Raw genomic sequence first — 21939 nt, 5'->3', positions numbered from 1 at the left:
GAAATTGGACTTGAGGGAGCATACCTCAACATAATTAAAGCTATGTACAAAAAACCCACAGCCAACATAATTCTAAATGGAGAAAAACCAGAACCATTCCCATTGAAATCAGGAACGAGACAAGGCTGTCCACTATCTCCACTTCTGTTTAACATAGTCCTTGAAACTCTAGCAAGATCAATTAGACAAGAGCAGGAAATTAAAGGAGTAATAATTGGAAAAGATGAGATCAAATTATCCCTTTTTACAGATAATGTTGTTATATCTAAATGACACCAAAAATTCCACCAGAAAACTCCTAGAAATTATTAACACGTTCAGTAAAGTGGCAGGTTCTTAAATTAATCTACAAAAGTCTGTAGACTGTCTATATACCAATAACAAGCAATCAGAGAAAGAGCACATGGAAACACTCCCCTTCACAATAGCTACAAAAAAAAATAAAATATCTCAGAATAAACCTGACCAAAGACAGTAAAGACCTCTACAATGAAAATTTTAAAATCTTTAAAGAAAAATTGAGGAAGACATCATAAGATGGAAGGCCCTCCCATGTTCATGGATTACAAGAATTAATATTGTGAAAATGACCATCCTACCAAAAGCCATTTATAGATTCAATGCAGTGCCAATCAAAATCCCCATAACATTTTTCAAAGAATTGGAAAAACCCATCCTGAGATTCATATGGAAGCACAAAAGACCTCGGATAGCCAAAGCAACCCTGAGCACTAAGAGCAATGCCAGGGGGATTACTATACCAGATTTTAAGCTGTATTACAGAGCTATAGTTATAAAAACAACATGGTACTGGCACAAAAATAGGCCCATAGATCAATGGAACAAAACTGAAGACCCAAATATGAGTACATGCAATTTCTGCCACCTGACATTTGACAAAGAGGCCAAGAATATTCACTGGAGGAAAGATAGCAAGTTCAGCAAATGGTCCTGGCAAAACTGGATCTCCACCTGTAGAAGAATGACACTAAACCCCCATCTTTCACCTTGCACAAAAGTTAATTCCAAATGGGTCCAAGACCTCAATGTAAAGCCTGAAACTCTGAAACTATTAGAAGAAAACATTGGGAAAAACCTAAAAGATATGGGTGTAGGAAAGGATTTTCTAAACCGGACATCAGTTGCTCAGGAAACAAGGGCAAGAATCAACAAGTGGAACCTCATTAAACTAAAAAGCTTCTGTATACCAAAGGAAGCAACCAGGGAAGTGAACAGAAAACCCGCAGAATGGGAGAAAATCTTCACCAGCAACACATCTGACAGAGGTTTAATAACCAGAATATATAACGAACTCAAAAAACAGAGAACCAAGACAAGAAGCAACCCAATTAAAAGATGGGCTAAGGAGCTGAACAGAGAGTTCAGCTAACTAAAGATGGCTAAGAAGCATCTTAATTAGGAAATGCAAATTAAAACCACTTTAAAATTTCATCTTACCCCAGTCAGACTGGCTAAGATCAAGAGAACAAATGATACCAAATATTGGAGAGGATGTGGGGAAAGGGGAACACTCATCCACTGCTGGTGGGGCTGCAAAATTGTTCAACCACTATGGAAAGCACTATGGAGAACTCCTTAAAAACTACAAATGAACCTACCATTTGACCCAATTATACCACTCCTTGGCATATACACAAAGAACTCATCCTATTGCAGAGACACTTGTACATCCATGTTTGTTGCTGCTCTTTTCACAATGGCTAAGAGATGGAAGCAACCTAAGTGTCCTTCAATTGATGAGTGGATAATGAAAATGTGGTTCATTTATATGATGGAGTTTTACTCAGCAGTAAAGAAAGATGAAATCATGAAATTTGCAGGTAAATGGATGGAACTAGAAACTGTTATACTAAGTGAAGTAACACAGAGTCAGAAAAAAAAATCGACATATGTTCTCCCTCATATGTGGCTCCTGGAATAAATCCTGACAAGTGAGTATGTATCCAGACATAACTACAGGAACCAGGATAATGGAAAGGAACCAGGGAGGTAAAGGAAAAGAAAGAACCTGAAAGAGAAGAACAGTCAGAACTAGGCCTTAATAAGGGAGATATGGATAAAAATTGGGTTAGTTTAAGTGATGGAGGAGGGAAGGGTATACAAGGAACCTATGGGGATAAAGGGAAAGAAGCAGCTCAAGAGAGGTAGGACCATAGGAGAAGGGTATTATTAAGGGAAAAAGGGGGAAAATCGGAGCACCTTAATTGGGGAAACCATGATGGAGGGGTTAGACGATGTGAGAGATAAATAATGCCTAGCTAGTTTTTAAAAACCAGAGGGAACCATACTCCAATGACTTACTGACAAATTATACATACCAGATCAAGAAATACATGTCTAGGTAAGGTTTATCTGAGAACAATTGGTCTTTCCCCAAGATTTATCTACATGACACACAGTAGTTACAAGTACCGTACTGGTGGAACTAACCTTCTTACATGTTTAACAGACATATTTTGAGGCCTATAATAATTTGGTCAGAGGGACATAAAAGACAGTTTTTGCTCCTTGCCCTCCTAGGTCCACGAGTTCCAGGGGACTATGAGCATCTCCCAAAATGTCCTGTAATTGTGGTGGGTCACCTGTCCTCTTGATCAAGGAGGCCGAGGAGACCCCACCAGATGGAATTGAATCAGTGTCCAATCTACAAAGAGGAGGGTCAACACAGAGGAAATATTTCCTCCATGCTTCCATGCTCCATGCTCCTCCCAAGCCAATGTGACCCCTGAGGAACAGATCCTCAAACAACATTAAGAGTAAAAATAAATTGGTTTATCTGGGCCAACTGTATGACCTTAAACACCCAAAAGGCAAGTATAACCAAAGATTAAAGCGGCCAATATAATTTTTTAAGAGTCCTTATGTATAGCTAAAGGCCACATAACAAGCAACAATGACAGATAGGAAATACCTTCTTTTGAATTGTTGGCAAGGGTGGCCAAAGGGACTCCCAGATAGTAACCTAACAAAGAACTGGGAAAATAAACAGCAGACCCCAATCTTATCTAAAGGAATATTGCCAGCTGATTGCTGCTAGATGAGGAACAGCTGACATTCCTAAAACAAAGACCTCTAGATAGGCTGACTAGATTCACCAGATAGACAAATAGTGGGGAACAGCTGGGGGTGCCAACAACACAGTGGACAGTAGCAGAGGTAACAGAGTATAAGGGCTCTAGTGGGAGGAGGGAGGCTATGAGAGGGTGCCATCTGGGAAGTGGGTGTGTAGTTGAATAAGATGGTTTGGGATGTTCTATGTGATACACACACACAAAAAAAAATCAACAAAGATAAACATTACCATTGAAATCTACCCGATGACGTTATATCTATACACAAGTGCCAAGGATCTGAGTGCAACTGACTATGACTAGTAATAATCAGATACATACAGATTAGAGATGCATGTGCCAACATCTCAGTGATATTAGCAAAATACATGTCTTTCTATAAGAAACAGTGTATTTTAAAATGAAATGGAGATCTTTTTTAAAGGTTAAAAACTCAATTTTATGTCTCACAGGGTTTATACTGAGTCCAGTATTGTATAACTATAAATTCAACTGTGAACTTAAAAATTTACAGCCACTTTTGAAAGAGTTGTATTCTTGCTCTGGAGTATGTTGCTGAATATGTCAAAGCTGTAATGAAATGCTTCTTCTAATCATGTGGTTTTTGAATTTTAAAAAAAATTTAAGTAATAATAATTTAATTCTTAAAAGCATAAAAGCTTGCTCCTTAATAATTAGTAGATGTGAAAAACATTACCGAAATCTACTTGATGACTTTATATCCATGCTCAGATGCCAAGGCGCTCAGAAAGTAACTGACTGTGACTGGTAATAGTCAGATATATAGAGATCAGACACGCATGTGCAAACATCTTAGTGTCAATTGCATTAAAAATGAATTTTTCTGTATGAAACTGTATTTTAATAATTAAATGATGATCTTTTTTAAAGCTTAAAACCTCATTTCATTTTATGTCTTATATGGTTTATACTGAGTACAATATTTTATAACTGTATTAATTCAACCGTAAACCTAAAATTTACAACCAGTTTTGAAAGAGATGCATCTTAGCTCTGCAAATTGTTATTGAATATGTCAATGCTGTTGTAATGAAATGCTTCTTCTAATTATGTGGTTATTAAATAATTTTTTAAAGTTGCACATGGAGATTATTTTTCATCAAGATAGTGTTTTGTCTTGATATATTTTAACAACTAATCAGTTTATCTTATTTCTTATTGACTAATTTTTCAGACCTCAGCAATCACCCAGCGGATAAGTCCCTGCTCCACCCTGACTAGCAGCACTGCCTCTCCACCTGCCAGTAGCCCCTGCTCTACCCTCCCACCAGTCAGTACAAATGCAACTGCCAAGGACTGTAGCTACGGGGCTGTCACCAGCCCAACCTCCACCCTTGAAAGCAGAGATAGTGGCATCATTGGTGAGTTGGTTTTTATATTAATCATTTTGTTTATTTTTTCTTTTAAAACTAATCATACAACCTTAATATTTTCAAAGGTGTATTTTGAGACAAGATTAACTTGTCCTTTTTAGTAATGCTCAAGAGAGAAAGGATAGCACAATGAGAGACATTCTTCTCTACTTAATCTCCCCTTATAGAACCATTACTTGACAAAGCGGGGCCGGGTATAAAAAGTTCTATAAGGGCAGGGCATGGAGGCATAGGCCTTTAATCCCAGCACTTGGAAGGCAGAGGCAGGTGAATCTCTGTGAGATCAAGGCCAGCCTGGTCTACATAGTGAATTCCAGGCCAGCTTGGGCTACAGGGAGACCCTGTCTCAAAAAGACAAAAAAAAGGTTCTATAAGTTCCCATATTCCATCTCTACCAACAATATTAGTCCAGAAGAAACATATTCTTCACCAGTGTGGTAGAGTTTTGTGAAAACAGAAAAATGAGGTTAAGATTAAAGGGCTAAAAAGCTACAGTTTTAAGTTGTCGTGGGGTCTTTTTGTTTTAACTGTGTATTTGTCCTCTGATGAGTTTTGTAAGTCCCTTCTGACTTAGTTGTTCCTATCAATAAGACATCTCATTTTCTGTCCTTTACAAGGCAGAATAAGTTTGTTCTATTGCTTATAATTTGGGAACAATGTGTTCTTATAGCAGGCTTGGGCATGAAGAAAACTTGAAGCTTGAAAATTCTGGCCATTTTACTTTTCTCTTGTGAATTTTCTAATACCTGTCTTTAAAAGCTGGTCTTAATCAATTACATGATTCTAGGAATATATCTAAATTTTCTTCAGCTCAATTATCAGTTCTCAGCAGAAAGAAAAATACTCTGATAAAGGCAGTGCTGATGGGAAATTATGTATTCTATTTGCTCCAGGAGACTCTAAGTACATATTTCATCAGTACCAGATATGGACTGCTATACACTCATTTATGTCTAGAGCACAGGTCATCATATATTTATGAAAATTATATAGGATATTCTTAGCTCAGAAAAACCTTTTGCTATATTCATATTTTTGAGTAGTATTTTCTATATTATTTTTAACTGAACTAAATTGTACCATAATACTATGATTATTCCTTGAGACATTGTCTGCTTTAACTGGTATTCATGTGGTCAGTATGGAAATATGAGCATAGGGGAGGTTCCAGGGTAAAGATGGCAGAATTACAAGTTTCTTCTGTGTCGTTCTATGAGTGAAGAGTCAGGGTAGCAAAGAGAGACTATAGTCCAAGGAGAGAAAGAAAAGAAGAGCACTGGGAATCAAGAAAGAAGTGACAAGCCAACTAAAAAATATGGTGAAACAGAAAGATGGCAGAGGTAAGTAGGGAAAAGTTCACAGCTTCAACCCTTGCTTAGGGTTTTTGGAGAGTACCTTAAGTCTCAAACACAACATAAGCCAGGCAGTCCTGATGGCAATAGACTAGTGGTTTTAGCCACAGTAGAAAACCACAGTTCTCTCAAGCCTTAAGTCCAGTATGGGGATTTGATCTAACAGTGGCTGATTAACACTGCAGAAGAAATCCACTGCATCACTCCCTTATGTCTGAGTGCTACAGCCAGCTATCATTTTGAGAGGGAGCCTGCTGTTGAAGACTGACTTCCTCTGGGTACCTGAAAACAAAGAGGGAAAAATCACAAGCCTGGGAGCCTGGGGACACCCTGCCACAATGTCTGCTGGGAAACTGTCATGAGAGGTAGCTGTAGAGCCTGGCCGAGTCAGATTCAGACTTACTGAGATTTATGGAAGCTCGGGCTTTGGAGAGGATAGCAGTTGGTGGCCCTAACGTCTGTGGCAAGGAAAGAACCCCATCTGTTGTGGATTACTGTGGAAACACATCACTGAGCCTAGGTCTAGCAGATCTGCACCGACCTCCTACAAGGTGGTTTACTGTTGAGCATAGATGAGAAGCATAAAGACCCCACAGAAGGCAGACTGCCTGTTCCCCTTCACTCTCCTTCTTCAGGGAAGAACTCACTGCTCTTTTCGCCTTCTTCACACTCTGACCCACTCAAGGAAGACCCCATGGCTTGGATGTTTTCTACTTCTAGGTGCACAAACGTCCTGGGTGCACAAATTGGATGGGCATTTGAGTTAGCTTCCTGGTTCACAGGTCACAAAGATCATTGGAGCCAGCAGCAACTCCCAGTATGCAAAAAGGGGGACTCTTCTAGAGTGAATATCCCTTATACTGAGATAACCTTGACAGGCCCAGCCCTCAGCCCACTTGCAACACAAACTGTATAGTGGGAACAGAGAGGAACTACAACAGGCAGAAGCTGCAGCCCAGCACATACACACAGAGAATTCTAGCAGTAGACTACCCAGAAAGAAACTGCTTCTATTCTTTCTTTTTTCTTTGTTTTTCTTATTGCTATATTTTCAAATATTATTTAGTGTTTTAAAATATTTTGTGTTCTTCCTCCTCTTCTTACCTTTATATATTTTTAAGTAGATTTTTTTTTAATTTCTTACACTTTTCCTATTCCTCACATTATTTCCCCTTTTCTTTCTTCCTTTTCTTTAAACTTCCTTTTTTTTCTTTCTTGCTCCATTTATTTTATTCTTTCACCTTTAATAACTTTTTAGTTCATAGTTATTCTGCACTATTTTGCCACTTTCTTTTCTGTGGTTATTCGTGGTGTAGTAGTTTCTTTAATAGGCTTTTTAATTTGTTTTCTATATCTGCTTTGTTTTGGCAGTGGTGTTATAATGACTTGTTTTCTTTTCTGAGTGGTTTTTGGGCCACAAAAGATAGTCACTCAAAAGACTCCTTTGTAAAATCAAAAGAGATATCCATACAAACCAAAGCTTAAATCACAACACAGAAACACAAGAAATATGAAAAAGCATGGCACCCTCACTCCTAAAGTTCATAACTCTTCAGTAATTGAATCCAAAGATACTGAAATGGTTGAGATGCTGAAGAATTCAAAAGTCTGATTTTTAAAATGAGCAGTAATCTCCAAGAGGATTCAAAAAACAAGTGATTGGGGTAAAATCAATTCAAGATTTTGGCAACAAATTTAACCACTAGATGAAAAAAATCAGTAAAAAGAGAGACTGAAAAAGAAAAATGGCCTGTCCAGTCAAGCTTTTGTGCCCAGATGTCCCTCAGTGCAAGTTCATTCCCTGGAATCTAGTCAGCCTATCTATAGTTACACCCTTAAAGAAGATCAACTGTACACACCACACACAACACACACACACACACACACACACAAATCATCAAACTAAAAATAATATATTTGAAGAGGAAGCATGGAAATTTACATCATGCTAATTAGAAGAGGTGATAAACATTACCGTTGAAATCTACCCAATGACTTTATAGACATACACAGGTGCCAAGGATCCAAATGCAACCAATTATGACTAGTAATAATCAGATACATATAGATTAGAGATGCATGAGCCAACATCTCAGTCTTAGTAGCAAAAACAATGAGTCTTTCTGCAAGGAACAATATATTCTAAAATGAAATGGAGATCTTTTTTAAGGGTTAAAAAACTCATTCAATTTTATGTCCTTCAGGGCTTACACTGAGTTCAATATTGTATAACTGTATTAACTCAACTGTGAACCTAGAAACTTGCACCCACTTGTGAAAGAGATGTACCCTTGCTCTGCAATGTGTTACTGAATATGTTAAAGCTGTAGTGAAATGCTTCTTCTAATCATGTAGTCATTAAAAAAATTTTAAATAATGATTTAAAAAACAATAATAATTCTTCAAAGCTTAAAAAAAAAAGATCAACTCATTTTCAGCCAGCTTGACCAGATAGTCCTCAATATATATGACAAAATGCATGACATCTGGTGGAGGGGAGGGGTAAAGGGTGAGGGTGCATATGGGGAAGGGGTCTAAGTATGATTAAGATTCACTGTATGAAATACACAAAAACTCAGTAAAAAAATATACATTTTTTAAAAAGAAGAAAAATGGGAATGTTGGAAATAAAAATCTCAATTCAAATAGGACTGGAGAGATGACTTGCTTGGTCAATAAAGTACTTGCATGGAGGACCTAAGTTTGATCATCAGAATGCACATTGAAAAGAAAAGCAGAAAGAGCCAAGCATGATGCCAGATGCTGTAATCCCAGTGTTGGTGAGGCAGAGACAGGTGGATCCTTGGAGCTTGCTGGCCAGCCAACTTAGCCTGCTTGGCAAATTCCAGACCATTGAGAGACTTTGTCGCTAAAACAGACAACAAAAAAAGTATGGGGCTAGGGAGATTCCTCAGTTAATAAAGTGGTTGCTATTCAAGCATCAGGACCTGAGTTCTAATCCCCAGCACCCATTTTTAAATAAAATGCCAAGTGCAGTATATATCTGTCATCCAGTGCTGACTAAGGTGGGAGTGGATCCCAGGAACTTGCTGGCCAGCCAGTCTAGCTGAAACAGTGAGTTCCAGGTTCAGTGAGAGAAGCTGCTTTAAAAACTAAGGATAAAACTAAATTCCTATTTCTCACACTGTGCTGGATAGCTTTAGTGTCAACTTGACACACCTGGGTTGAGGGAGCCTCAATTGGGGAATTTCCTCTATTGGACTGGCCTGTGGCCATGTCTGAAGGGCATCTTCTTGATGAGTGATGCGGGAGGACCCAGCTCACTGTGGGTGGTGCCACCCCTGGGCAGGTGGGCCTGTATTGTATAAGAAAGCGGGCTGAGCAGGGTCCAGGGGAGCAAGCCAGTAAGCAGCATTCCTCCATGGCCTGTGCTCCAGCTCCTGCTTCCAGGTTCCTGCCCTGAGTTCCTACCTTGGGCTCCCTGATGAACTGTAACCTGGGAGATGTAAGCTGAATAAACCCTTTCCTCCCCAAGTTGGTATTGGTCAGAGTGTTTGTCACAGCAATGAAGAAACAGACTAGGACACACACTGTACAAAAATAAATTCAGAATATATCAGTGACCTTAATATGAGACCTGAAACTTTGCAATTACTAGAGGAAAATATGGGGAAAACGTTTAAAGATACCATCATAGGCAAGGACTTCCTGAGTAAGACAAATAGCTCAGGAAACCTAAGCAAGAATTGACAAATGAGATTGCTAACAACCTTAGTCACAGCAAAGGAAACAGTTACCAGTGTGAAGAGACAGCTTGCAGAATGGGAGGGGAAATTCCTAGTTATTTGTCTGGCATGAAATTAACATCCAAAATATATTAAGAATTTTAAAAAACTTAAGCACCAAAAGAACAAATCAATAGATAGGCAAATGAACCAAGCAGTTCTCAAAAGAAGTAAAAATGTCTAATATATCCATGAAAAAATGGTTGCCATCTATTCTAGTTTGCTTCTCTATTGCTGTGATAAAACATTAACCAAAACCATCTTGTGGGAAGAAAGGGTTTGTTTGACTTACAGGTTACAGTCCATCATTGAGGGAAGCCAGGGCAGGAACTCGAAGCAGGGGTCTGGAAGCAGGAGCTGAAGCAGAGACCATGGAGAAATGTTGCTTACTGATGCTGTTAGCTCAAGTTCAGCTACCCTTCTTATACAACTCAAGCCCATCTGCCTAGAGATGGTACCATGGGTTGGGTCCTCCTAGATCCATGTCACCTGAGTTCCCTCTGGGTCTCCTGCACTATCAAGCAAACCATATAACATATCTTTATGTGCATTTATTAACTTACAAAGGAATGAGTAACCAGTGCCTTGCCCTGCACCCACGGCTCAGAGCCTGCCATATCAGACTGCTCCGTGCCCATAGTCATTGCTAACATTCACTCACACCTCCTGGGCCAAGAATCTCGCCCCAGGTCCCTAAGAGTCAGTCTATTCTGTCCTTGAGCTGCTGCACATTCCCCACACCACATACGCTACCCATGGCTTGCGTCCCAAGATGGCTCCCAGGAGCCCCCCTAGTAGTCCACACTCTGTGGCAGTCCCCTCCCCTTGGAGGAACTAGCCAATTGGGAGACAATCCATTAGCAGGTTTTTGCGGAGTTTTTTGGTTTTTGTTTTTGTTTTTGTTTTTTTTTTTTTGGTCTTTTTGAGACAGTGTCTCCCTGTAGCCCCAGCTGTCCTGGAACTCACTATGTAGACCAGGCTGGCCTTGAACTCACAGAGATCCGCCTGTCTCTGCCTCCTGAGTGCTGGGACTAAAGGCATGCACCACCTCACCCGGCCATTAGCCGTTTTTTTTTAATGTCTTATGCCCACAGACCAATCTAATGGAGGCAGTTCTTCAACTGAGGTTCCCTCTTCTTGGGTGTGTCAAGTTCACAACGAAAATTAGCTGTCACACCATCTTTAGCCATCAGGGAACTGCAAATTGAAACTACAATGAGGTTCCATCTCACCCCAGTCAAAATGTCTGTAATCAAGAAAACAAACAGCAACAAATGCTGGTAAAGATGTAGGGAGAAAGGAACCCTTGTGTATTTTCTTAAGAATATAAGTTACTGCAACTACTATGGATATTACTAAAGGTTCCTCATTTAAAGAAAAAAAAACAGTATTATGATCCAGCTCCTGGGTATATAACTAAAGGAATCTAAGTCAGCTTTCAGTAGGAATTCTTGATTCTCTGCACTAGTCAGAGTAGCCAAGTTATTCAGTTGGAACGTGCTCATAAACAGATGAATAAAGAAAAGGTGGTGTTTATATACAATGAAGTTTTATGCACCCATGAAGAAGAATGATATATTGTCATTTGTAGGAAAATGGGGGTCTGGAGATTGACATGTTAAAAAAAATATACTAGGCTAATATAATATTTTTCTCTCACATTTAGAATCTACTTTATTAAGAATACATACAATTAGCATGAAGACTGAGAATCAGGAAGGGGCTGGTGGGAGAGGAGATGAAGCACAAGAGAGGGTAATGGGATGGGGCACATGATGAGCATATGTAATACACTTGTATGAAAATGTTTTAATGAAACCCATTATTTCATTTAATTATTAAATTCCAATAAATTTTTGTAAACATGTAGGGAGAGACACTTTTGGGATTTTTCAACTTCATTATGTAATTATTCAGATATTGAACATCATTCTATACTATGAATATTTTTTTAACTTTTTTTAGTGCATTTCCTCTAATTATTGAGTTACCAGGTATACTCCTTTTGACAAATAGTCTTGGATAAATTTTAGTCAAATAATAACAATAGGAATGTAAAACTATACTCTAAGAAGATAAAATCATCTGCCTACTAAAGGAAGATGGGCTTTGTTCCTAAACTTAAATGGTTTTTGTGTGTATTTCTTTTCTGCCTGACAACCAGACAATGACTGTCATAGTCTGGAGTCATTACATAGAATTAAAAGGAAGTATGATATGTTGACAATAAGGCTGACCCTAGCTTGGAGCAGCCATGATGTAGGAAGGCCTGGACAAGAGCTCCAACTTCCTCTTAAATGAAGACCTCAGACTTAAAACAATAAATATGAATCTTCAAAGAGATGCTTCTCTGAAAGTGCACATTTCTGATCTTAGTGAGGAAGGTAGAGTAAAACTCACTGTTTTACACTAAGGGTTGATTACCTAATTTTAAACAGTGAGTTTTCCATTGGACAACATGAGGTATTTATCTAGCTTCATGATTCCTTCATTGAAAGTGAAGGCTGTGCAGGTTGCATCATCTACCAGCAGCATCAAGACCTGATTCTGATACTTCAAGGGAGAAACTACAGATGCTTAGAAAAGGGTGGATGACAAAGGAAGAACTCCCAAAGATGCAAGAACTGGAGGCTGAACACTTGGCAGCGTTCAGAAAGACACTTGCAGTGCATGAAGTACTCCTGTGTCACAGTACAGCACCTTCTGTTCTGAGATAAGATTTAAGTCCCTGTATCTTCTTGGAATATAGTCAGATTTTGAGGGTGTGAGGAAAGAAAGGAAGAAACTTGAAGTTTTTTAAAACATGATTAAATAAGAAGATAGAGTTAATTGTTTCAGGATCAGTTTCTTTGAGCATAGACAAACATTCCTTTTAGACTATCATAACTGAGTTAGGGATCTGTCTGTTAAATCACATGATGAAACGCCACAAATGTGCTTCAGGTGATTATAATAGAATTGGTTCTTCATAGTATCCTTTAGGAACTCCAGATTTTATAGACCTACGCAAGTGAGAGCTATAATTAAGCACATTAACTATAAGTAAAGTTTGCATCCCTGTTGCTCTGATAAAACACTGAGCAATAGCAACATGGAGAAGGAAATGGGTTTGTTTGGCTTACAGGTTACATCCTTCTTTGAGGAAAGCCAAGCCAGGAACTCAAGGCAGAAACTGGAGCAGAGACCTTGGAGAAACGTTGCTTACTGACTTGCTCCTCTTGCCTTGCTCCGGCTACCTTTCTGATACAGCCCAGACCCACCTGCCAGAGATGGCACTGCCCACAGTGGGCTGGGTTCTCCCACATCAACAACCAAGAAAATGCCTCACAGCTACAGGCCAATCTAATGGAAGAGGAAATTCTTCAATTGAGTTTCCCTGTTCCTAGGTGTGTCTAGATTCCTATCACGATGACAGAAACTAACTAGCACAAGGCAGGTTGTTTTCAGCAGCCTGTAAGGCTCCTTTTCCTTTTTCTCATAGCTTTGTCATGACTTGCTACCATAATTCAAAACCCCTGAAAACTCTTAAAGCCATAAGAATTTTAAAATGTAAATTGACATCACACTTATTTGGTTATCAAATCTCATCTTCAGTGATGAAGTTATTTATAGTCTTTTTCCACTTAACATGAGTATTTTATTGTAAAAGTGTTGTTATATTTCATTCCAGGATGCTACCCCATCATGCACATAATTTTTGTTTTGGTGTTTTGTTTTGGTTTTTGAGACAGGGTCTCCCTATAGCCAAGGTGGCCTGGAACACACTGTGTAGACCAGACTGGCCTTGATCTCACAGAGATCCGCCTACCTCTGCCTCCCTAGTGCTGGGATTAAAGGCATGCATCACCATACCTGGCATGCATATAGTTTTATATATGTACCTTTTTCCTTCTATATTTAGAAAATCTCTGTATTCTGGAGCACATTGGATTTGAAGAGTTTCATATACAGAATTATAGACCTATTTTATCTGCCTTACTAAACTTAGTAAATCTAGTGGTTATAAAGTTGTCTCATTTTAATTTGTGCTTCTTTCATTAATATAAAGGATCTGTAGCTCTTCGTGTACTTATTGCCTGTTATATACAAAACAGAAAGCAAAGCACATAGTCTTTGAACCCAGAGAGAGCAGCAGGGAATTGGAAGGTGGGAGGAAGGATCAAGTAATAGATAAGTAGCACAGCTGGAACAGTGCCGAATCCCCAAAGCCAGTGCAGGCAGATGTGGAGGAAAGAGGCGGTAGCTTTGGGAAAAGATGACAAAAGCTGAAGATGCCCAGGAGAAATGAACATGATTAACAAAAGAGAAGAAAAAAATAAACTTTTTACCACATTTGTCTTCCTTCTAAAGATTATCCAATCAGAGTATTTGTTTAGATGTTGAGCAATGTGAATGCCATGGCAACTAAGCATATCTTTGCTATTTCCAGTGTGCATATCAACATGTGGATTCATCTGTTCTAAGTAAACACTGAGTACACGAAGAGCATATGTATACAACAGAACTATAGGGAACCAAATCAACACAAAAATGAATTATTTCTGTATCCTAACAATTAAAAATCCAAACAGGAAATTAAGGAAACAGTTTCAAAAAGCATCAAAAGTTGAAAGGAGAACTGTGAAGATGGCTCAGTTGGTAAGGAGCTTTTCAGGAAAGTATGAGGACCTGCCCAGCACTCATGCAAAAAAATAATAAATAAAGGTAAGGTACATAGTAATGTGCTCATATAATCCCACCACTGTGGAAGCTGATACAAGAGGGTCCCTAGGGCTTCTGGGCCTGCCACTCTAGCCTAATTCGTGAACTCCAGGTCAATGAAAGGTTCTGTCTTTCGGGGAAAAAAAACAAACAAAAAAAAAGATGCTGGTGATAAAACTCTGGATTAGAGTGTTTGCCTGTTACCAGGTTCTGGGTTTCTTCCCCAGTATCAGGGGTTAGAAAATAAAAGGAGGGTGTGAGGGTGTGGTAGCACTAGGAAGGCTGAGGCAGGAGCCAACCAAGACTGCATGATGAGACTGTCTCAAAAAAACAAAACAAAAAAAAGCTGAGACATGACTGAAACATTAAATTGTATATTATATATGTATTATCACAATAAAAATTAGAGTATACTAAGTATATATATGAATTACACAATAATATATAATGAATACCTGACTAGCACTTGTACTTAATTACAGAAGTTACCTACCTATTACCCAAGAGGTCCTCTTGTGTCTCCTTATTTCTCTGTTCCTTCTCTTTCAAAGGCCATTTGCATTTCATAATTACCACTTCAATTATTTTTTTAGTGGCTGTATCATGTTTGTATCTCCAAATAATATTTAGATTCCATGTTTAACTTTATATAACTGGAATTTTACTGAAAGCATGTTTGTGCTTCATGCAATATAGCTGAAATAGACCCATATTGTTGCATTTTACTTTAGTCCCTTCACTGATTTTGCTTTGCATTATTCTAGTGCTTGAATATACTATGGTTTATTTATATTTTTACTAGAATGTTAAATTGTTTCCAGACTTTTGCCATTACAAATACTGCTGTTCTGTGTAATTCTTTAACATGTGTCCTTATTCAAACACATGAGTCATAATGTTTATCTGAAAGTCAAAGTCCTTGGTTATTGGAAATGTACCTTTTTCAACTTTATTAAAAAAAAAGATTTCACATTTCATAAACCTTTGCTGATCTATATCCACCAATTGTTCATCTGCCATGTTTAATATTACTGTTATTTCATTTTACTAATCTGAAGAATATAAAAGTTATTTATGGGGCTGGAGAGATGGTTCAGTGGTTAAGAGCACTGACTGCTCTTGCAGAGGACCCTGGTTCGATTCCCAGCACCCACATTGTGGCTACAAACCATCCTTAACTCCAATACCAGGGGAATCCGAAGCCCTCTTCTGACCTCCACGGCATTGCAGGACATGGGTACACTCACATACATGCAGGCAATACACTCGTACACATAAAATAAAAATAATAAAGAAAATACTTTTTAAACGAAATTATTTGAATACTTTTTGTTGGATAGTGATGGTGTTTGTTTTTTCCAGATTGGGCCCTATATGTAACCATGACTGATCTGAAACTATGTTCTACCTTAGCCTCCCATTGTTGAGTTCACAGCTGTGCACTACCATGCCCAACTTCTAAATCGCTCTTATAGCATTCTAAAATATTTGTAACAATCAGAAAACTGGAAATGCCTCAGTTCTAACGACAATCCATGTAAAAGTTTCTAGAGTTTTGAAATTTTTTAGATTACTGTGTCTCCTACATGGTCTTGAGTTACCCCAAATGTGATTAATATCTGCCATAGAAAGCATGTCATTGTGGTTTCCTTCTCCTCAGAGTCGCAGTGCTTCTCAGTAAATTGTCAGGTACTTAGAGGGGAATTTTATATTTGCAATTTTTATTGATATAATTGTATTAGCATAATAAATTTGTGCCTAGTTAAACTGCTAATTATAGTATTCAGATATTACATTGCTTTAAGCAACTTTTTGTAATCCCAGTCTTTCTGAGATAAATTTGTTGCTGTATATATAATTTCTAACCTCTTCCTTTTTCATACTAAATTATGATAAGAGTTTTTTGGCATGAGTATATAGCAAATTGATAAACTGAAGCATGAATTCATTTTGGTTTCCGTCTTACTTATCTAGGGATCAATCACAGTTCCCTCTAAAGGGGTGTGTCTTGAATTCCCCTTTTAATCAAATCTTGGGAATTTTTTTTTCCTTTCAAGCTTGAATCCTTTGAAACATCCGATCTTACATCTTATCACCTCATATCATTTAATACCTATAGAGATTAACTGTGTGTGTCCAGGTCTGTTGTTCAGTGATTGTTTCACTTTTGTAAGCTAAAAGCAAAATTAGCAGCTCTTCCATTGTTCTTTTAGTAATATTTATTATAGCAGAATGTGGTGTTCTTTATTTGATCCAAGTTCCTCTCTGAATAATTAGCTGAACACAAGATAATTTGGATTAGTTTTTTCATGTGTTTCCCATTTGTTTTCGTAATTGTGCAGGCTCACTACTAAGTTTTTCTGATGATTGTTCTCGTGGGTCCATCATCTTTCCAGCCTGGTATTTATAATACTTAGCATTAGAAAATCTTGGGTAGCCATCAAGTTCTATTTATAGTGGTGTGAGTTTTTTTTTAATAGTCTGGACACTTTTCTCACTGAAATGATTAAAGTGAACAAATGGCATTTTTCTTGTATAATTTAACCTGATTAGGATAGTAATAGCCACTTATTAAGCACAGGCTATGGTCTAGGTGCCATCATTTAATCTCAATAAGGGCTGTGATCCTATAAGAAAGTTGTTATAAAGGTAGTTGTAAAGATTTAACATGTTCAGGTCATTGAAAGGATACGTAACATTCAACACAAAATGTTTACAAAAACTTTCTGTAAAACTACAGTAGGTCAGAAGCAAGTGCAGGCACAAGTGAACCTAAGACTTGTAGGTTAAACTCTCAAGACATCACATAGGATCATGACCTCTGACCTCAGTGTAAACCACCAAGATTTATGCAGAGAATTTTGGTGTCAAAAGAGCTCCCAGAAATTCCAGTGAAATTTTTTATTTCCTCTGACCACAAAGCCAAGTCAGAATGTCTTAAGTCCTTCAGGTGTACAGAGTTAGGCATAGAGTCATTCAATCTGGCTGAAAATTAACTCTATATTATCTATATTAATAAAGATAGAACTTCTGCTTGGTCTTAGGAAACTGAGACTTAAAAATAATTGATCCCAAAATACAAATGTTAGATGTAAAAAGTAAAGCCAAAACTGAAGCTCAGGTTTGTATGACTTCAAAACCCATAGTTGTAAATCATTTCTCAGGCAAATTTCCTGCGATTCTCACCTGTCTTCAGGATTTATCTTGCTTCCTTCTTTGATTTGATACTTTTCCTCCCATAGGACTTGATATGATTTTCAATCTATGAGTTCTTCATATGTAAATAAAAGTTATTCTTTTTTAAATTTAAAAAGAAAATTGCTCATAGGCCAGCAAAATGGTTCAGTGGGGCGATGCACTTGCTGACCTGAGTTTAATCCTTGAACCTGCATAGTGAAAGTAATCTTTTGACCTCCACATGCCCATCATGGCATGCCACAGATGGACATACACAAAATAAATTAATGTAATTGTTAAAATAAAAAGTTATAATAAAAGTAGAATAATAAATCAAGATATTCTAATGTTACATAAAATAAACCAGTTTTAAAATGTGTAAAATATTTAAATAGATATAGTCTGGGACTTGCTGTGTAGCCCATGAAAAGTGTTTGTTAACATTAATCATTAGGGAAGGACAAATTAAATCACAACAAAATACTACTACACATGCAATTGTTGTTTAAGAAAAAAACAAAACAAGATGCACGTAAACCCTAATGTCTTTGTTACTCATGTGCATATAAAATGGCACTGCCACTTTAAAGTATTTGGGGGGTTTGGGGATCTAGCTCAGTGGTAGGGCACTTACCCTAGCAAGCGCAAGGCCCTGGGTTTGGTCCTCAGCTCAGAAAAAAACAAAAATGAAGTATTTGGAAAGTAGTTTGGCTCTTTCTTATGAAGTTAAGCATACTTTTTTTTTTATGATAAAGTCTCATATAGCCCAGACTGGTCTGGGACTTGCTGTGTAGCCAAGAATGGCCCAAGTGCTGGAATTATAGATGTGTGCCACAGTACCCAGCCACAAGAATTTTACTCTTAAGAGTCAACCCATCTGAGAGGCATGACACATGTCTGTAAACCTAGCATTTGGAAAGCTAAATCAGAAGGATTGCCATGAGTTTGAATCCAGCCTAGGCTATACACTGAGTTCTAGGCCAGCCTAAGCTACAGAGTGAAACCCTTTGAATCAAGCCATCGTAAAATTACAGCATGAGTAGGGGAGGGGGCTCACAATGTCCCACCAATAGCTGAGGTGCTACTGGCAATTGATGATTACTGGGGAAAGGATAGTCAGTTTTCTTCAGGCATGTTGCCCTTAGTAGTTTGTCCAGGTGCCAGTGGACAACCTATACTCATGCACATCCTGGTAGCATTGATGGGACTCAGTGGGTTAAAAAAGAGGCAGGCAGATCTCTGTGAGTTCAAGGCCAGCCTTGTCTACATAGTGAGTTCCAGAACAGTTGGGGCTACAGGGAGACCCTGTCTCAAAAAGACCAAAAGGAGATTCTCAGAACCAAAGTTTAAAAAAGCCAGGCTTGGTAGTGTCTACTAGCAATCCTAGCACTGGGTAGGCAGACCCAGGCAGATTCCTGGGTTTGCTGGCCAGCCAGCTTAGCTAAATCAACAAGATCTGCGTCATACAGATTTCCTGTTTCAAAAAAGGTGGATGATACTTAATAACACCAAAGGTTGTACTGTGACCACTACCCCATAAACACATACATGACCATCCACCTGTCCACTCTCAAAAGAACAGAGAATGGTGGAATTGTGCTTTTAACTTTTTTGTAATGTCACAGATCCTCTTATGTGGGGGTGTGGCTGTTTTGCTTTGGACAGTTTCACCCTGTTACTTAGGCTGGCCTCAAACTTGTAAACCTTCTGTTTCAGCCTCAGGAGTGTTGGGATTTATGGGCACGAGTTACCATACTTGGCTTTAGAAAAACATTTGTAAACACGTGAGACAAAATATAAAAGGGTACAGAAGAAAATATGTTGAAATACAGCAATCAAAATAAAATAGATTTTTGGCATAGTAACATGAGTTTCCTTATTAACTCTAAGCTGTAAGTTCCAATGGCAGTCTAATTAAGTACTATAGTTCAAGATAATCTTTTTAATATCCACAATATAAAACTATTTGAGAGTCAATACTGTTATTGGCACTTGTTTAATCTTTTATGTACATGGGCCAATAGTAGGAAACTGCAGGAACTAATGGCTGTGGGAGATATGGGCTATGGGAAAGATGATTTGAATTTAGGAAATAGGTTGAATTTCAAGTATCTATGAGCAACTCAAATAAAGATATGCAGAATAGAACTTGTCAAATGGAAAAGTCAGCATATAGCCGCAGGAGCTATATCTTAAGTTTGTGGTGTAAGAGAAGAGAAGGCTTACAAATGAAACCAAGTTCTTCAAAGAGTCTGGGGATGAAACACTCAGAGGAAACAGGAGAGCCTGGGAGAGTCAGGGAGAAAGTGTTTCAAAAAAGAAATAATATCTTGTGCTTCAAGATAGGTTAAATATAATGGGAACTGGCTTCACTGGAGGTGTTCTGGTCATAAGTACAATGGGAAGTAGAGGAGAGGCAAACATTAGCATAACAGTGGTTGCTAAGTAGGGGATTAAGTGGAGGAGGGTGTGTAGAATTCTAATAACTGTGAAGGTGAAGAGGTAGATGACAATATGATGGAAAAAGACTTGATCATATTTAATCCTCAATGAAATGCTTTGCATATGTGTAATCCAGTGAAAAATTTACATATTCTTTTTTCCATTATATCCAATGTCTCTATTTCTATTTTTTTTAAAATTATAATTATTCCCCAGTAGAACAAGTACAAAGAATAGTGAGAAAACAGTTCCAAATAAGTTAAATAGATATGTTTTTCTGAGATTGTAGACATTTTCTTTCTTTGATGTCAAATAAAGTGCCTACTCAGAACAAAAACCGTGTATATGACATGTCTTTGTAAACTGCTGTTCAGATGAGGAAGGAATACTATGAGGAAGCAGAAATTACAGTCTTGCAAATAGGTTTGTTATGAATAAAATTACCTCTATGTTTTTAGACAGATTTACTGAGATATAATTTACATACTACAAAATGCATGCACTGTTATATACAACTGAATGTTTATTAAATTCATGGACTGATATAATTGTCACTATAATTCAGTTTTAGAACACTTCCATAAACCCCAAACAATTCTTCTGCAACTACTTGTAGTTAATTCCTACTCTTACTTGAATCCTAGCAAACTATTAATTTGCTTTTGTACCTACAAATTTACCCTCTCTGGAATGTCCTATAAACAGAACCAAACAGTATGCCATTTCTCTGTTTGGCTTCTCATTTAGCCCATTTCTGAAGTCAATTTGTATTGTGGTATTAATTAGTAGTTTATCCAGTCTTCTTACTAAATAATTACTTCATGATACAGATATACTGTTAGGGTTCCAATAGCAGCCCCCCTCTCCCCAACAGGGACCTACAGACTTTGGAGCCTGGAAAAGGGAACTTAGCTGATAAGCACCTTGACCTTTGAGGTCAAGAAGGGCAGCTTGCCTTTCCTCTGATCTCCAAAGATAGGATAAGCAGATTCTACCTGATAACCAGAGATTTTAGAAGCTGTTTTTCTCTCATCTTAAGAGGGAAAAAGTAAACCCTTCCACACCCTAATCCTACCTGCTTCCCCTTCCCTGATTCCACACCCTAAAGCCCCCATATGTAAAGTCCCAGCTCACAACCAGTGAGCTGACATCTTTCCCTTCCCGAGGGAAAGGTGCCCCGTGCGAAATAAATCTGTGTCCCACTGAGAATTCCATCTGTGCCTCGGTGCCTTCATCCATCCGCTCGTGCTCTCCTTCCGCACCGCTCGCTCCCGCCCATTCTCTACCTATCATATACCACATTTTGTTTATTAGTTTACGTGTTTATTGATATTTGGATTTTTTCATTGTCAGAAATACTGCTGTTTTCTGTGAACATATATTTCTCGTTTCTCCTGGTCAATTTTCTTTTTGCAATACTGAAGATTGAACCTAGAGCCTCAATCATCATAGAGAAGTATGCTACCAGTGAGCTGTATCCACAGCTCTTGTTTTACTTCTCATTTTGAGACCCAGTCTCACTAAGTTGTCTAGACCAGGCTGGAATTCACTCTGTAGCCCCGGCAGGTCCTCTTTCTTCAGTCACCTGAGTGGAAGGGATTACAGGTCTATACCATTAGTTTGGCTTTGGGTTGGTTCTTTCCCTTTTTTCTTTCTTTTTAAAAAATATATTTATTGTTTGAGAATTTCATATACATATATAATGTGTTTTGACTGACTCCATTTCTTTTTTAAAAATATTTTATTATTTTTATTTTATGAGTGTTATGCCTGCATGTAGATAAGCACACCTGTGTAGTGCAATGCCTCTGGAGGAGAGAAGAGGCTGTCAGATCCCCTGGAACTGTAGTTACGGACAGTTGTTAGCCGCCACGTGGGTGCTGGGAATCAAACCCAGGTCTTCTGCAAGAACAGTCAGTGTTCTTAACCTCTGAGCCAACTCTCCAGCTCCGACTGAATCCATTTCTGACCCACTCCCCTCCACTGCCTCCCACACCCTGCCATCACTTCTCCCTCTCAATCACATGTGAGATAC

The 21939-nt window shown here is 38.2% G+C and overlaps 1 protein-coding gene and 1 pseudogene across 11 annotated transcripts in view; both read left to right on the top strand.

The window, feature by feature from the left end:
• The window catches only part of Tanc2 (tetratricopeptide repeat, ankyrin repeat and coiled-coil containing 2), a 496754-nt gene that overhangs the window by 261847 nt on the left and 212968 nt on the right, over positions 1 to 21939 (top strand). For all 11 annotated transcript variants that reach the window (XM_029570133.1, XM_029570139.1, XM_029570138.1 and 8 more), the window contains one exon: positions 4288 to 4474. In XM_029570133.1, coding sequence (XP_029425993.1) covers positions 4288 to 4474 — 187 coding nt within the window. The remainder of the gene's footprint in view (positions 1 to 4287; positions 4475 to 21939) is intronic.
• On the top strand, positions 11842 to 12598 carry LOC115072608 (annotated as a pseudogene).

Source organism: Nannospalax galili, unplaced genomic scaffold (genome assembly GCF_000622305.1).
Source record: "Nannospalax galili isolate Female #2095 unplaced genomic scaffold, S.galili_v1.0 scaffold1023, whole genome shotgun sequence".
Lineage (NCBI taxonomy): Eukaryota > Metazoa > Chordata > Mammalia > Rodentia > Spalacidae > Nannospalax > Nannospalax galili.
The sequence above is the reverse complement of the archived record's forward strand: the minus strand, read 5'-3'. Positions and strand labels throughout refer to the sequence as shown.